Source organism: Ursus americanus, chromosome 13 (assembly GCF_024610735.1).
Source record: "Ursus americanus isolate L20-20 chromosome 13, mUrsAme1.1.p, whole genome shotgun sequence".
NCBI lineage: Eukaryota > Metazoa > Chordata > Mammalia > Carnivora > Ursidae > Ursus > Ursus americanus.
Window position 1 is genome coordinate 32,144,761 of NC_142139.1, and position 17,814 is coordinate 32,162,574.

The 17,814-nt window shown below is 39.2% G+C and overlaps 1 protein-coding gene across 9 annotated transcripts in view; it reads right to left on the minus strand.

Annotated features, from left to right (window-relative positions):
* INPP4B (inositol polyphosphate-4-phosphatase type II B) overlaps window positions 1–17,814 on the minus strand; it is a 745,035-nt gene that overhangs the window by 78,758 nt on the left and 648,463 nt on the right. For all 9 annotated transcript variants that reach the window (XM_087866479.1, XM_045798922.2, XM_087866474.1 and 6 more), the window contains 4 exons: window positions 8,671–8,843; window positions 7,713–7,836; window positions 6,614–6,731; window positions 1,803–1,943 (listed from right to left, as the gene is read on the minus strand). In XM_087866479.1, coding sequence (XP_087722605.1) covers window positions 1,803–1,943; window positions 6,614–6,731; window positions 7,713–7,836; window positions 8,671–8,843 — 556 coding nt within the window. The remainder of the gene's footprint in view (window positions 1–1,802; window positions 1,944–6,613; window positions 6,732–7,712; window positions 7,837–8,670; window positions 8,844–17,814) is intronic.

The following is a 17,814-nucleotide window of genomic DNA, read 5'->3' on the forward strand; positions in this document are numbered from 1 at the left end:
ACTGACTGAGACACCCAGGTGCCCCATGGGAAGGGACTTTTTTTTTTTTTTAAGATTTTATGTATTTATTTGACAGAGAGAGAGAGAGATGGCCAGCAAGAGAAGGAACACAAGCAGGGGAAGTGGGAGAGGAAGAAGCAGGCTCCAGCGGAGCAGGGAGCCCGATGCAGGGCTTGATGCGAGGCTTGATGCGGGGCTCGATGCGGGGCTCGATGCGGGGCTCGATCCCAGGACTCTGGGATCATGCCCTGAGCCGAAGGCAAACGCTTAAGGACTGAGCCACCCAGGTGCCCCAGGAAGGGACTTTTTAAAATAAAGTGACTAACAGCTGAAATAGTCACAATGACATAGTGATGCAAATTAACCTACCGTAGAGGGCTTGAAAATACAATGCTAACTACAATGCTAACTTTTCCTTGAAAAGCCTGTAAATGCAGACCCTCACATCTCTCTCAAGACCACACTAACGGGGTTTAACTTACTGATCCAAAACCAAAACACTCCGTAATCAAGTGCATCAAAGAAAAAACAATGAACTGAAAGTGCTGTGTCTTCCCCCCAAAATTGTATAATTTACGTTCATAAATATCATTTACCTCAACCATCAGACTTGCTGTGAGGCACATATATTCAGACGCCTGGACTATAATCTCACGTTAGGTATTGATGTGCAACAGGGCTCAATTATCAAAGTAAACTTCTTGTACAACAGTGAATAAAATTATATTCTGATTTATGCATACTATAAGAAAGGAGATTAATGGTTTCTACACAACTTGAAATTAAACATGAAATACAGAGCTGCCACCTAACTTTGTAACTGACAGGTGAGAATTATGAAAACCTATGCCGTCCAGGAAATGCCTTTTGGATAAGAGGGAGAGAAGGAAAAATCACTGGAAGAGAATAGATAAAAACAGGCACCTTGCCCATCACTGAAATTCAGGAGGACCAGAAATGTAGTGGCATTTTTAATCTAGTAAAAGACATTGGTACAGGTTTAACACCTACTTATCAAGTCACGGCAAAGAATATGCTAGGCGCCTTTAAACTGATACCTGCAGGGGAAAGAGACATTTGGAGAGTGAATTATGGACAAGAAAGCTTTTTAAATATGGAAGACTATCAAACTTTCCAAAAGTACTGCCCATCGAGGAACTTCTCCATTGGGGAACCTCTCCACGGCAGGATGGCAACTTCTTTCTCCAGAATCTTTTAAAAATGTATTCTATGAACTTTAAGTCTTATCCATATTTTCAATAATCTCTACGTGTGAACCATGTAAGATACAAAAAGGTGTTTTTGACGGTAACTCACAGGACTGTGTACAATCATCTGTTGTTTGACTAAGCAAGTTATTTATGAAAAGATGTGCTAACCTCCCCCCGATAACAACTATTTTAATAAACAAAGGGGAAAACTAGACAGTGTTTTAGGTCCAGAAAAGTTTGATCCAATTGGCTGAGTTTATAATGTTGAAATACATATGAATGTAAACCATTCTAATATTGGATACACACGTGCAGTATTTGGAACCGTGAAGAAAGCTAATCCATGTACATAATCCGGCCTTGGCATCAATATTTTCCTCATTCCTTTGCTGCTTTTAAATTTGATGTGGGCCAGGAATCCTGAAATATGAATATTTCTCTTTGCCATCTCGCGTGACTTGGTATGATCAAAAGGAAAACGTACCTGTGAGTGTCTCCGAGTCTCGTGTGCAGGAGCACGGGGAACTGCTCGGCATACCCATAACAACCGAAAAGAACAATGGAAGTACCAATCTCCTACTTGAAGCTCACCTCTCAGCAAGAGTTTGTTGTTCGTTGATTCCAACATTAAAAAGTACTGGATACACATGGAGCAACTGTCCCTCTTTAATCTGCAAAGGCAGTGCCTCAAACATCCGTGCGGGCAGCTTCACCTCCACCACGTAATGTTCACTGAGGACAGCGGAGGACAAAGAGAAGAAGCATTGCTTATTTCACTCATTGTTGCCGTAGAGTCATTGGAAAGAAACAAACAGTTGGAATATAGAGCTGATTCAAGTTTTTGGCTGCTATCTGCTTATTTTCTGTTATTAATTCATTCGGTAATCATTTTGTTCACTTCGCTATTAAATTACTTGGAGTAAAGAACTATTTACATTTTTGTAATTTTTCTCCATTACTCTGAGCCCCTTTAGGAAAGGAAGAATGTTTAGTTCATTTGTATACCAGGGCCATGTGCATAAGAGACTCGATATTTATTTTCTTGACTTAATTATTTTTAAAACCCAGCCAGTCTCAAGAATAAGAAAAGTAATTTATGATGGATTTTTCAATATAGGGAAACTAATAAACCAAATCATTTAAGATATTTTTGCGCATGGCCTGATTGTTACTGTTATTGATGAACCCCCCAGTTTGTGATGGCTTGATGGAAATGGAATGGTTTCATTACTTAAGATGTAACCTTTGGGGGTTTCTGATCATTTTTGCAACATTAGCATATCACAGGAAAGGCTTTTTTCATTGGAAATTTCCATTAAAAATTACCCCTAATGTTCAGTGTTGAAATTTTAAAGTGGGATTCACAGAACATGGTCAACAAGAATAGCTGCTTGTATATTTTTAAACTTGACATCTTCTGATGCAGTGTGAAGTGAGTATTGAAATGCAGAGAGTTTTGCTCGGAATATATGAAAATCCATGTGTTTCTGGAGCTATAGATAGTGCTGGGATTGTAATACATGTATTGGGAAAAGAAGGACTGGACAATTAGTGAGTCTCTTTGTGAAAATATTTTTAGCTTTCTGGTATAACAATGCTGACATATACTACTCTGGATGATGGACTCAGATGTGTTTCTTACCTGAGCTTTGAACCAGAGAACCAGGAAATACCATGAATCCAGCAAGCAGGGATGTTAGCACTACCCTCAGATGAATGGACACATTATTTTTCTTTTTTAAATTGCTCTCAGTGCCCTTTACAAAAGCCTGGCTAACAGAGGGCTGATGTTTATTTATTTCAAGTCAAGAATATGAGGAGAATTAATGAGTTCGTCCATGTGTAAAGGTTGCTCTGAAGGTGAAACATTATATAATGTTTTACGATAACTTTTTGTCAGCTTTATTAAAATACAGCCAACATAAATTCATGCATTTTAAGTGTATAATTCAGAGTTTTAGCAAATTTATAGAGTTGTGCAATCCTGACTATAATCCAGTTTCAGAACACTTTTATCACCTTTTTTTTTTAAGATTTTATTTATTTATTTGACAGAGAGAGAGAGAGCATGCACAAGCAGGGGGAGCAGCAGAGAGAGAGGGAGAAGCAGGCTCCCCGCTGAGCAGGGAGCCTGATGTGGGGCTCAATCCCAAGACCCTGGGATCATGACCTGACCCGATGGCAGACGCTTGACCAACTGAGCCACCCAGGCGCCCCAACACTTCCATCACCTTAAAAACAATCCCTCATGCCTGTTCGCATTCACACCCCAAACCACTCTCAGCCCTGGGAAACCACTGATCAATTTTCTGTCTCTGCAGATTTTACTTTTTCACATATTTCATATAAATGAAATGATGTCATATGTAGTCTTTTATGCCTAGTATTTTTCATTTAGTATGATGACTTTGAAGTCATTATGCTGTAGCATCTATCATTAGGTTGTTCCTTTTTCCTCCTATTTATAGCATTCTGTTGTATAGATACACCACATTTTCCCTATGTACTCACAAGCTGATGGCTACTCGGGATACTTCACAATTTGGACTATTAAGAATAATGCCATCGACATTCATGCATTAGTTTATTTGTGGACACATGGTTTCATTTTCTCTTAGGTATATACCTAAGGGTCATAGAGTAATTTTAGGTTTAACTTTTTAAGAAACTGCCAAACTGTTTTCAAAGTGGCAGCATCACTCTACATACCCACCAGCAACGTAGGAGGGTTCTAGGTTTTCCACATCCTCGCTAACACTTGTTATTGTCTGACTTTTTGATTATGATGATTTCCACTGTAAGCAAAGCGGTATCTAAGTGTGGTTACTTTGCATTCTCCTATGACTAATGATGTTGACCAAGTTTTCATGTGCACATAAGCCACTCATCTATCTTATCTGGCAAAATACCTATTCGATTCCTATGCCCATTTTTAAATTAGGTTTTTTGTCTCATAATTATTGAGTTGTAAGATTTCTTTATATATTCTGGGTGCGAGTCTTATATCAAACATATGATTTGCACGTATTTTCCCAATCTGTGGCTTCTCTTTTCATTTACTTAATGATATTTTTGCTCCTTAAAAGTTTATCATGTTGATTACATTCTATCGAATTGTGTACTTCATGAATCTAGAATTTCAGGTCCTATCTGAGAACTCCTTCTCTAACCCAACTTAACAAATATTTTCTCCTAGAAGTTTCACGGTTTTAGCTCTTACATTTAGACCAAGGATCCATTGTGAGTTAGTTTTTGTGTAAGGTATAAATTGAGGTTCTAAAGGATTTTGCCTGCGTATGGATAACGAATTGTCACAGCAACAGTTTTTGAAAAGACTCTCCGTTCTCCATTGAATTACTTTGGCACCTTTGTCAAAAATCAATTGACCCTAAAGGTAATAGTTTATAGGTGGGCTCCAAAGTCTGTTGCGTGTTATGTGTATACTTACCCCTGTACTGCAGGGTCTTCATTATTGTGGGTTTATATTAAGCGTTGAAATCAGAAAGTAGAAGTCTTCTTTTGTCTTTTATAAAATTGTTTTTGGAACTCTGGGTCTTTTGCATTTCCATACAAATTTTAGGTTTAGTTTGCCAGTTTGTGCACAAAAGACGACTGGGATTTAGCCAGCAATTGCACTGAAATCTACAGATCGGTTTGTGGAGAACTGCCATCTGAACGATACTGAGTATCCTAATCTGGGAACATGGACTGTCTTTCTGTTTATTGGATCTTATTAATTTCTCTAAGCACGATTTTGTGTGTTCTGTGTACAATTCTTAGAGTACTTTGTTAAATTTGGTCTGATGTAATTGTTCTTTTTGATGCTACTGTGAACGAAATTGCTATCTAAATCACCACTGTTTCCAACAACTTTTCAGGAGTGTGTTTTTTTCTGCTTCCCTATCCAAATCAAGTCAGCCCCTCTGGTAGCGAAACTGCTGGACTCTTCAGTCTGTGTTAGCCCAGTAAAACTGTGCTGACCGAGCTGGGTGTTATGGGAGCAACTCCGGGCAAGACTGCCCCAGACACCATGTGTCTTAACCAATGTCCACTAGTTTTTCATTAATAAGAACTTGTAAGTTTGTGGGCACATTTGACTTATTTCCTTAGTCTCAAGGTGGCTGTTTTCAGCAATTCTGTCCAATCGCAATGTTGCTGTTTGGAGAGGGGGTTTGCCAAGCTGCTCACTTTGCTGTATCCTATGAGTTCCACTCAGAATCTGTTTTGTAACTTTTGAATTTAGCCTGCAGACTCCCTCAGAAAAACAGCCTATATTCTGCTACACCAAATGGCCTGATAAACTCCCCATATCAACTGTGATAAAGGTATCAGTCTCCCACTTTTGATAATCCCCACTTTTGATAATACAGAGTGGTACTGTTTTCCAGGTGTGTATATGAGCCATTTTATTCTTCTTTCTTCCAATGCATGGAAAATTAAGCATTCATCCACAGATGAAATATTTAGTTTTATGAGGATATTTTTTCTTTATGTATATGAAATAGTCACCTTTCCATTCAATCATGTTTCTCTGAGCATCCTTCAAACAAAATTTAAAATAACTATCTTATGTTTACTATAGATAAGAAAGCAAGTTTAGTTTGAACTTTTATACTTACTTTCTCTCCATCTCTCTCCAGCATGAAAAGGGCTTTCTCTTTAGCACATTCATATTTTTTCATTGTGATCTAAGAATGTTTCAAATTTCGAATAGCCTCGTGTAGCAGTCAGAAGCACTAATGCCAGAATGGTTACAATTTGGTGGACTTCTGACCGAAATGATTTACCATAGGGTAGAACTCTTCTGTTGCAGGTCTAGTCCATGCACTGTTATTTTGCTTAATTATTTCTGATATTTTGCCCATCATTCACTGACCTTCGAAGCTATTTATTTAAAACCATTCTTGGAAATTTCAGTCTGTGAGTGAATTGTCAAAAATAATTAAGAAAAATGGTGGTATGTGCCCCTGACACAGAAATAGATCTTTTCTAAAATGTTGCTGCTTTTAACAGAATTTAATATAAAGTCATTTCAAGAATTATGGCGCTATTAACCAAATGATTCCAGCAAAAGTAAAAACACACAGAGCTTTGGACTGGACAGTAATAAAGAGAAAAATGTTCTTCTCATGCCTGCTCTTCTTTTGAATGCCTCCTATTTCCTGGGGGAGCATTTCCATGCTCACCTCACTACCGTACAATTTATAAACATTCATGAGCCTTCTAGGAGTTTTTCAAGGTCTTCCCCTGTTATGTCATCTACATTCATTTCTCCACCGAATAGGAAAAAAGGAACAAAAGAAAAATTTCCAAACCAAACCTTAATTCTCCTTGGCTCCTTTGTCAGGACTTGAGACAAATATCTAACAAAGCTTGGTCTCAAGGAAATAGGCACCACTTACCGCCTTCCTGTTATAACTGGCAAGACATCATTGGATTTGGCTTCAATTATTTTAAATGCGACTTTCTTCAAATCTGAAATGCCAACAGCCATGTCCTCTAGCATTCCGATTTCATCACCTACACAAGGGAAAAGGAGCATTGTTACAAACATACTATTTAAAGAAAATGTCATTTGGTACTACATCTCCCTGCTGGGATTTGTTCTAGCATTTTAGTGAATGAGTTTCTGAATGCAGTGAATATATTCTCAACACTTTTCCTCAGAGGCTGAAGGTTTTCACCAGTGAAGTAAAAACCATTTCAGTGGACTCCAGCAGTCCAAGTACCCTTTGAAGGAAAGAAGAATGCATACATTAGCTGGAAGGCTATAGAGAGGTTTTAATTCCCTTATGAAACAGAGTATCATGCAGCTCTCTTTCCATTGACAGGAGTGATATTTGATTTCTAGAAATAGAGACAGAGCCACACTACCCAATACAAACATAATGCAGGTCACATATGTAATTTTAAGTGTCCTGGTAGCCATATTTTTAAAAGAGTAAAATTCATAAAGGTGAAATTAATATTAATAATATATTTTACTCTAACCGAATATATCCCAAATATCATTTCAGTTATAAATCAATGTAAAATTATTAATTTTTAATATAAAACTAGTTTTTACTAGTTTCTGAAATCTGGTGTGCGTGTTTAGCACATAATGATTTGGATCAGACACATTTCAAGTGCTCAATAACCACACCAGGCTACGTATTAAATAGCGCAGTTCTAGACATTGGAAAGTTGGGACTTTAAAAATCCAGTCATTGAAACTATGTTGGTAGAGAGCCTTTTATATTAAAAAGCCAGATGGCTGCTCAGGACTCCACTATTCATACTCCATGAAATAATCTATAATTCCATTTTCAAAACATAATGGGGGTAAGAATACAGTTACAAGGTGAATGAATGCAAAGAATTGAAAGTTACATTATTTCTGTAATGCTTATGTCATAAAGGTTTATTTCGCATTTTTATTTTTAACTGCAGAATCTATGGATCAGATATCCTTATGAGTGAGAATATGATTTTAACACGACGTGCTAAAGCAATACTCACTATATGTACTTAGCAGTCCTTCATACTGCACTATCAAGCCCACTGTGTGAAGCTGCTGTAGGAAGCCAGGGTCATGCAAACTTGTGTGTAATTTGATGATAAAACCACAAACCAATCCAGCAAGCTAAAAAAAAAAAAAAAAAAAGTCATTGAAGAAATTGACTGGGGTCAGCAAACTTTAATTGAAAAAAATTTAAGATTTTTGAGGCATCACGGACTTAATTAAAATTTTTCAAGTATGTGAAACATTCATGAACTAGTGGAGGACACAGACAGTTCGGTTAAAATATTCCCTTCTTTCTGTCTTCTTTCCTCCCCGTGTACGTCTATAAAACTCAGTTGTGGGTGTGGAGGCAGAAAGGAGAAGAAAGGTCCCCGGGACAGCCACCATGATGGAGACCGGCCTTGACGTCATGAGATGGGATTGCATGAAGGCAAAAGAGGTGGTCCTGTTAAATCTTGCCTAATAAGCATTACTGCCCTGCTAACTTATTTTATAGACAAACAAAACATACAAGAGATCATTATGAGGCCCTGTCCTGGGATTCATTAGGGAGCTGTATAAATGCAAAATTGTAAACAGATCCCTTTTGCCAGTCCCAGCTGCCAGTCCCACCTCTATGCAAGGCTGCTGCCCCTTTCCTTCCACCATGCTTGTGTGGAGACCCCAGGGCATAATATGATGACAGGATGGGTGGCCTTTGTTTCACTGACTCTCTGCACCGTGGAGCAGAATGTACATTTCAGAGACTTGGCCACCTCTCTGCAGAAATAAATCCTTAAGATCTCATAAGCTGTTTCTGTTCAGCTCATATTTATTATGGATAAGGAAAACTGATATCAAAACTCTAAGTAAAGAATCCCTTTAAAAACGAACCTACCGAAAGTAGATCTCTACCGTCACCAAGGATACACTTTAGCCACCCAGCCCCATGCTGTGTTCCCAAGAGGCACCTACTGCTTGGCTGAAGACAATGTCCCTTCTGAGAGTCAGCATCAAGCACTGGGGCAAGCTGTATGCAAGTTCCTGAAGGAGCACGAACGTCAGGGACTGCTTGGCTCGGTTCACCACTTCTCCCATGCAGTCCTTCAGGGTAAGGATGAGGGGATACAGCTGTTCGTACCAGTCCTCTGCAGGGAGGAAGGCGGTGTAAGAACAGTGGGCTAGAGGAAGGTCATGGAGGATGGAACCAGTTTATTCTTCTTAGTCAAGGTACACACGTTATTAAGGATTTATGACGATTTGATTTGAAGAGCTCTGATCCAAATCTCTCCTCTGAACTCTGTAAGTCTGCAGCCAGCCACTTGTTGAATCTCTCTGCTGAGTATACTTAACATATACTCCTCTCTAGCCTTCTCACCTCCAGTCTGGAGACCTCCTGTAGCCTCGTGGACGGTGCCACCAAACTCCTTCCATGCTGGAAAGCAGTTTTCCTGGACTTCTACAGTCTTCACATTTGTTGGGACATTGAATTCTACCATTGTAGAACCCAGTAGACATTCACCATCCCCTTGCCCTCTGCCTTCATCATTTCTCAATCATCCCTGGATCAGTTACTATCCTTCTCCTTCCAGGCACGCCCTACTTGAACCCTTTCTCAACAGTGTCCCTGGAGTCCCTGGAGGGGGCTTTCTAATCAGTTTGAATTCCATCCCTTCATTCACTCCCTCACTGCCCTACTTTAAACATTTTAAAAACACTAAAGCGTTCAGAATAAAGTCCAAAAACATAAAACAGCCTCCATTATCTGACCTCTGCCTACTTGTCCAGTCTCACCTCTCAGAAGAGCCTCACTCACAGTCTTGAGTCCCAGGTGAACTGAACAATGTGTATTTCCTCAAACCTGTCCTGCTCCCACCTACTCCCACCTCTGCCTCATTTACTGAAGTTTGGGTTACTTTTGTGCCCACAGTTCCTTGTTCTAGAACTCCACACACTATTTGCTTTGCAAGAAAGGGACCTCACTGACAGCAAGGAATTTAATCCCTGAGCCTAGCATAGAGTCTAACATATAGCAGATATTCAATCAGTTTTAATTGAGAGAGAGAGAGGGAGAGAAAGACCGTGCACAAGTAGGGGGAACAGAAGAGGGAGAAGCAGGCTCCCCACTGAGCAGGGAGCCTGATGCACAGCTGGTTCGCAAGACCCTGGGATCATGACCTGAGCAGAAGGCAGATGCTTAACCAACTGAACCACCCAGGTGCCCCAATCGAATTAGTAAAGTTATGATAAATATAACAAAAAAGTTGTTATTCATTTATTTTTAATAATTTAATAAAATTATAAAATTATCAATTTTATAATTTTAAATTATTATAAAATAAGAAAATTAATAAAATAATAATTTTTAAAAAGATTTCATTTATTTGGGAGAGGGAGAGACAGACATAGAAGGAGAGAGAGAGAAAGAGTACAAAGAGGGAGGGGGAGAAGCAGACTCCCTATTGAGCAGCAAGCCTGACATGGGGCTCCATCCCAGGACCCTGGGATCATGACCTGAGCTGAAGGCAGACGCTTAACTGACTGAGCCACCCAGGCGCCCCATAATAAAATTTTGAAGATATAGACAAGTATGAAAAAATCAAGTTTCTGACAATTCAAATAGGCTCTTCAAATCAGGATATAAAACTGAAACCAGGACATCTGGGTGGCTCAGTCGGTTAGGTGTCTGCCTTTGGTTCAGGTCATGATCCCAGGGTTCTGGGATCGAGTCCCACATTGGGCTCCTTGCTCAGCAGGAAGCCTGCTTCTCCCTCTGCCTGCTGCTCCCCCTGCATGTGCTCTCTCTCTCTGTCAAATAAACAAATAAAATCTTAAAAACAAACAAACAAAACAAAACTGAGACCATCTGTATTTTTTGTATGTCTAGATAGCTAACTTGTTTCAATTATATAATCATGATGTTGGCATATGATATGCAAATAAGTTACATGTTAGTTTATTTGGAAATCAAGGCCCTGATAAACATCAAATACCATGCATTCCAGACTGTGACATTCCATTAACATACAAATAAATTAATAGCAGTATGACAAAGAAATTTAATAGAAATGAATGTATGCTGAAAATTAATTATAATTCAGGATCTAAAACGATATGATCTTCTCAGCACAAAAGTATAAGCTTCACTGTGAATGATGTAAATGGTCAATAACCAGTTCAGACCTTGGAAGAGTTATAGGGAATGAGAAAAAGAATCATAATCACTATTGTACCATATCTACCATCACTTAGTTATTTTGTGTTGTAATAGACTAAATGAAATAAACCAAAATTGTTGAAAGAATAATTAACGACCCCAACTTAATAAAAAGATGTGCTCTTGTTAATCCTTTACGTAAATGCTTATGTGATGCTATAATGCAAAATACATTAGGAACATTATGAGTTATTATTTTAAAATATTGTAGAATTACGTGTTACAATAGGAATAAAAAAACACTAAAGAAAGGGGAATACAATGAAGGCCTATTAAATCTGTAATCATTTAATGAAGGACTCACTTGTGGGCAGCCTACGATGAAATTTGAACAACGGTTCATTTTAAAGAAGCATTGACTAACTTGATTTTTATGTCATTAGTACATGTAAAAGGGCACATGGAGGTATATCAGACTTATTTTCAGAATAAAAGAACCATCAGTAGACATCTAAAAGGAATACTCTTTATTCCTATTTTTTTCATATTTACATTCTTCTATCTCCCATTCTCTCCTACTCTATTATTCCCAATATGAATGTTTACATACATATATTGATTCACTGACACATACATATATACACTAGGAAAACAAGTATTTCAACAAATTGACCCAGATTTACATCTTAGAAGAGAACAGACTGCAAAATGATTTTGTTTTGTGCTTACGTCTGTAGAGATCCGCTTGTATTCGAGAATCTCCAACATAAAATAAAGCTTGTGTGCAGTAGGTGGCGCTGCCTTATTAGGCTGAGGTAGAGCTAGGCTGTCACTATTCCATTCAAGTATCTGATCTACACGGTTTTAGACGTAGCGTGTGCAGGCTGTTTAGGCACCTTGCATCATACTCTTGTGTCAAGTGATCAGTACCTTGGTCAAGGGTACGATATGCTCTTCCTAGTTAGAGAGTGGGAAATTAACTTAAGGGCACACTTAACTTCTCTTGAAAGACACTCAGTGACAGCTGAAATTTAATACAGCTCTTGGTTTTTCTTGTTGAAGATCTTTCTTTGCACATTTCTTCATTAGCACCAGGATAATTTCCTTACTCACTTCTAATCCTACCCTCACACTTATTTAACCAGTTGATTCTTACTCATAAATTGCAATCATCTCAAAAAAGGAGTCTGATTTCTAATCTTAATAGAATAAAATTGAAAACCTGGAAAAAATACACTGATATTTTAAACCTAGGAGCACTGTTAGCTGCTTGCCTAATGCTAACAACATTCCAGGGTCTCCATTTACTATAATTGTATATACTTTTTATGGCAAAAATTGAAAGCAAATGACAGTATAATAAAACATTAATTCTAAACAAGAAAAATACAAGTTTGTGAGTGAGATAGAATGCCTTAATGATAGTAGGAAGCTTCCTACAGAAAAGCATAAGTGAGAAAACTAACATTCCATTTTTTTCTGGCCAAGAAGCAATTTAAGTTGAGCAGATACAGAAAAAACTGCACTGTCAAATGCAAACTGCAATGACTACAGGTTCTCGTCCCTGTTACTATTCACTCCCTGTAAATCTCGGTTTTCAAATAAACACAATGGTATATAACAGGCCAAAGAAAGGCTGGAGTCAGTTCATAAATGGCCTTTTTGCTCCAATGAGCATTCCAAATTATTCTCACAAAGAAACAGCAAATGCTTCAGTTTTCTCTTCAAAAATATTTTGGGAAGAGAAAAAAAAGCTACAGCTCTTGACAGTCTTAAGACCACTGTCACTTCTCCATCACCTTCCTGCCTCTCCCTACTTCACAGTTTCCGTGGTGCTTATTTGTTCTCATGATAAAGCCATTTCCTAGCAGGGATGAAGTGGTGTTCATTCTGGGCTATCTGGTCAAAAATAAGAAATACTGAAATGCACACATCCACTCTTTTGAGTTTAATTTCTTCAAATTTCAACTAAGATTTTATATAACACACACACACACACCCTCAATGAAGCTAGGTGGCTAGGGGCTCACCACTACATAGTCACTGCACCAACACCTCTCTGGGAGCTAACCGGCTCAGCAGACACTTAAGTGTCCACGTCCTCGATTCTATCCCTCTGGGCTCCTCTCAGTGACAGAGGGAAATAAAGAGAATGTTTTAGTGTCTCTATAAAAACTTGCTGAAACTCCTTAACCCTAAGACCAACAAGCAGAGTCTTTTCCTCAGGAAAACATAAAATGCATGCAGCTTAGCTGAGCTTTTCCTGAGCTTTGTGAAGTGTGCTGGAAGCCATCCAAGCACAGCCTGTTTTCCAGCCCTTTACTTGCTTCTATAACATATTCAAGTGACTGAAGGATTCAAAGAACGACTGCCAGGTGCCCCCTCGCCCCCTCCATAAGCCATCTATTTCCTGTACAGGATGTTCACGTCCTCTGAGCTCAATGGCTCTTATGTTACTCAGGAGGAAAATAAAAAAGCCAAATACCAAGCAACTGCAACAGAGCAGAATGCTTTCTTTCCAATTTCTGAGCCATTTTCTTCTCAGGTGTTTGGTATTCTTTGCTCATTTAAAATAATTAACTCCACACAAGCTTATAACCATTGTTATTTTTGTTATCACAACTTTTCAGACACAGAAGAAAAGAAAAGATAAAAGATTGCCTGCCCATTAAAGTTTATGCAAAGAGATAAGAGAAGAAATGAACCTAGCTTTTAGGATTCACCTCAGTGAAGAAGATGCTCAACTGTGAAGCTGAACAATTAGAATGGCCTCTAAGAAGGGCGATAAAATCCCCAAGGTTGTGAGAACAGAGACCAAATGCATAGCCAACAAGGCTTTGATACTGTGCTCAAACCTCAGGTCCCACAGAACTGGCAATGGGTTTGCGGTTGGGGGCTGGCAGTGGCAGGTTTTGCTATCCCTGCTCAGAGTCCTTGTTGCTTTTGATGGACCTATGTCCTACATCACCCCACATACAGCTACCCAGGTGCCCCTCTGAATGAAGGCCCTGTCCTTCAGGCACAGTTCTACAATCTGAACATCGTAACTCGGAGGGGTCAATGACAAGGCTTCCTCTCCACATACTTCACAGCCAACCTCCTTTGTATGTGTATAATACATGCGGCCGACTTTGGTCATAGATCCTGGACACCTGCCCACTGCCTCCAAATATCTGGACATACCCCAGCATATAGGCTAATCTGATAATACATGAATAATCAGGGAAAGAAAAGCACCCACTGAAGCCTGGCTGTCTAGAGTGTCTTCCCCAGACACTCAGAATGCCCTTTGAGCCTTCCTAACCCTTTGGCCATCTTTATCATCCATCTCTTGGCTCTGTTCCAGAATCAAAAAATCAATCTGTATTTATATTACTTTAATAAATGCTAACCTGTCTTCCTTTTATCACTCTCCCTCCTTTCTTCACTGCCATCATGAGAAACATAGTCATTCGTTAGTCAGATAGAACCTTTTGGAAGTGAGTCCTATGGGTGACACTTATATTTCTAACTCATGACTGTTACTCCCAAGGGGCTTAAAATAAAGAAGGGAAAGTAAGAGGTGTAAAATAATGCTTACCATATAAGGGAATCTGAAAAGTGCTTTAAAAATTGGGACCATGACAAAACAAGCTTAGAAGGAATACGAATTTAAAGGCAACAGAGTTCATCTCTGCTGAGAAGATCATATTCATTCACAGCTGTCTTGTTGACTGAACATTTGAAGGCAGTCCTGTGTGGGCAGAGTTCAGGGAAGCTGCATGGCCTGCAGGTAGTTGAACACCCATAAAGCAAAGCTTTGTAGAACAGTCTGGGAGGGGTGCATTGTTTATGATGTCAAGTCCCAGAGAGAGATGCCATAAACTGACTGAAGGGTGCCATACGGGGACTGGAAGGGAGGAGGGGAGGGGATGACATGACTGAAGGACTTGGACAAGGCAGGAGTACAGTGGAGGTCATGTTGAGCCTGAAGCCATGGGGGAAAAAACAATAAAACAAACTTAGTGGGCAGTCATCACAACAGCAATAGAGAAAGAGGTAAGTGGGGGTGGGGAGGGAAACGAGAAGGTACAGACTATGTGTGAGCCTAGAGCCAAAAGCTAAGAGGCAAGGTCAAATGTAGAAATAATGGGTATCGGTAGGGCAAATGGAAGCAGTTTATGGTGACCCTGGAGGAAAGTCGCACAGAGAGCAGTCTGTGCCTTCAGAGCAGTTTAAGGCCCCAGGGGTATTCACACAAAGGATAGACATGAATCTTAAAATGTAATCATCATAGTGTCCGCTGAACTATGATCCAAGGTAAGTAACTGATCTTGGCACTTTCCAGATGTATTAGAAATGAGTGTACTGCTCAACTCAAAACAAACTGCTATGAGAACAAAGGCAACCTTTTCTGTGTCAAGGGAACCTTGTTTGTTTAAATCCTGCCAGCCTAAGAACACAGTGTCATAAAACTTCCCAGTCTTGCTCTTAGAAAAATAGCAAAGGAAATGCATCAACCGATATCCTGGTTAAACTTCTCATTTTGTAGCACAAAGTTGAAAGCCTTAAGTAAATTCTGCTAAGACAGTTTCCAGGAACTAAATCCATTAATCAAACAAGCTCTGTGTTTGTTGTAGCACAGAAGTTTTGAATTGGGGGTTATGATGAACCTGGAGGAGTCACACACTTATATCCACTGGGCACATTTTGCCTTTTGGCCTTAAAAAAACCTGGAATCTCAGGACTCTGGCCTACAAATATGCTGAGCATTTAAGAATAAGCTGCACAGGTCATAGATCACTGAGTGATCCGAAATCACCAATTCATCTGCATCAGAGAGCTCCGGTCAATTAAATTTTGTACAGTATCTAAGACTGAGAAGACAGGAGTGGATGTGGAGCTGACTGAAGCCCGATTCAAGCACAGGAATCCAGAAAAGGGGAGAGGAGATGCATTTCTATCCTGAAGTGAACAAGGTGAGTACAGGAGTTTCCCAGTAAACTTCGAAGCCAGTGGAGTATAGTGCACCATTTTTTAAAATATTTCTACAAATGCAACAAAGACTCGTGTAAATAGATTTAACTTGTAAGTGCTGAGAAAGGAGGCAAGGGACCAAATACAATGTAAACAATACTATTTCTCAGACCATTCCATTCAATAACATATGTCCCAGACCATTCCCAATAACATATTTCCCACATGGGAAATATGAATCTTTTTTTCTCTGTCTATCTCAGTTTCACTGTGGGTGTGAGCATCACCAGATTTATGATAAAGTTAACTAATTTTTCAAGTGTAATTTATGAATACATGACAATTCTTAATTTCTGCCTAAGGTACAATTCCATAGTAAACCTTTATGAGATATATACAGGATTGATTTTCATAAAGTTATCTCATGATATCACTAATTAGTGTCTAATAAAACTTAGCATTTTGTTAAAAGGATGACAGCAAAAAATTATCTGTATAGAGTAAGATTAGCGATGCTTTTTCCTGGAAAGTACAGAAGCAGTGCAGCATGGTAGTTAGGAAAACAGGCTCTCAACTCAGACCACCGGGGTCAGAAGCCAGGCTCTGCCACTGGACCAGGCTTGATAGTGCACAACTAATTCAACTTTCTACTTCTTGATCCATTAAGTACATCAAATCATTCTTATGAGTGTTGCAAGAATTACATAACATAGGTAATATTTTTAAAAGTTTCTGGCACATATTAAGCAAACTCAGAATGTTAGGTACTATCTTAAAAAATCACTACAGCAATAAAGTAATTTTTATACGTCACCCAGTGTCTGCCCACCTACTAACATTTGTTGCTTATGCTCCTTCTTCTCTCCTATTTTTGAAGATGAACTGTTCGTTCTCCAGCTAAGACCAGGTCCTCTATCTGTATACCAGAACTCATCTCCTCTCACCTACTTGAAAGTATCACTCAAGCAATTCTCTCCCCTTCCTCCTACATTATCAGTATTTCCTGTGTTACTGGAGCATTCCCACTAGCCCACAAACAGGCCGTTATCTTCACATCTTTAGAAACGACCCTGCCTTGACCCTATTCCCCTCTACAGCTTCTACCCTATTTCTCTGCTTCCTTTCATGGTGAAACTTCTCCCAAGAGTTGTCTATAGACAGTGTTTCTAGTTCCTTTTCTTTCTCTTCCTCTTAACCACTCCACTTAGGTTTAGTCCACTCTAGGGAATTCTCGTCAATGTCACCAGTGCCTGCTACGCTGATAAATCTGGTCACTAAATCCTCATTCCACTTGACCTTTCAGCAGCATGAGGCATGCCGATCACTCCCCACTGGAATACTTTCTCACCCTGGATGTCAAGATATACTCTCCTGGTATCCTTCTACCTTACTGGCCATTCCTTATCTAACTCTGTTGCTGGTTCCTCCATTCCTGTTGACTTGTTAACATGGGAACACCCCCAGTTGTAATGTCAACCCTTTGTTGACATTATTCAGTTTCACAGTTTAAGTACTGTTTATATGTTGACAATTTTCAACTTTATTTTTTATTAAGCTTTTTATTTTAATTCCAGTATAGTTATCATACAGTGTTATATTAGTTTCAGGTGTACAATATGGAGATTTAATAATTCTATACATTACTCAGTGCTCATCATGATCAATGTACTCTTAATCAAAATTTTTATCTTTAACCTGAGCCTCTCTCTTGAATCCCAGATTCTTACATCTAAGTACATGCTTGATATTTCCGTGTAAACTTGGCATGTCCCAAATGAGCTCCTATTTACCGCAAACCCTGTTCTACCCAGTCTTCACCAACCAGTATGCAACCACCCCATCCTTCCTGCTATTCATGCCAGAAATGTTCAATTATTCTTAACTCCTCCTTTTCTCTCATTCTCTCATCCGAACCATCAGAAAAGCCTGTTGGCACTACTACCTTCAAAATAAGTACAGAGTCCAACCACTTTTCATCACCTCCACTGCCACCTTCTTCTTGGTAG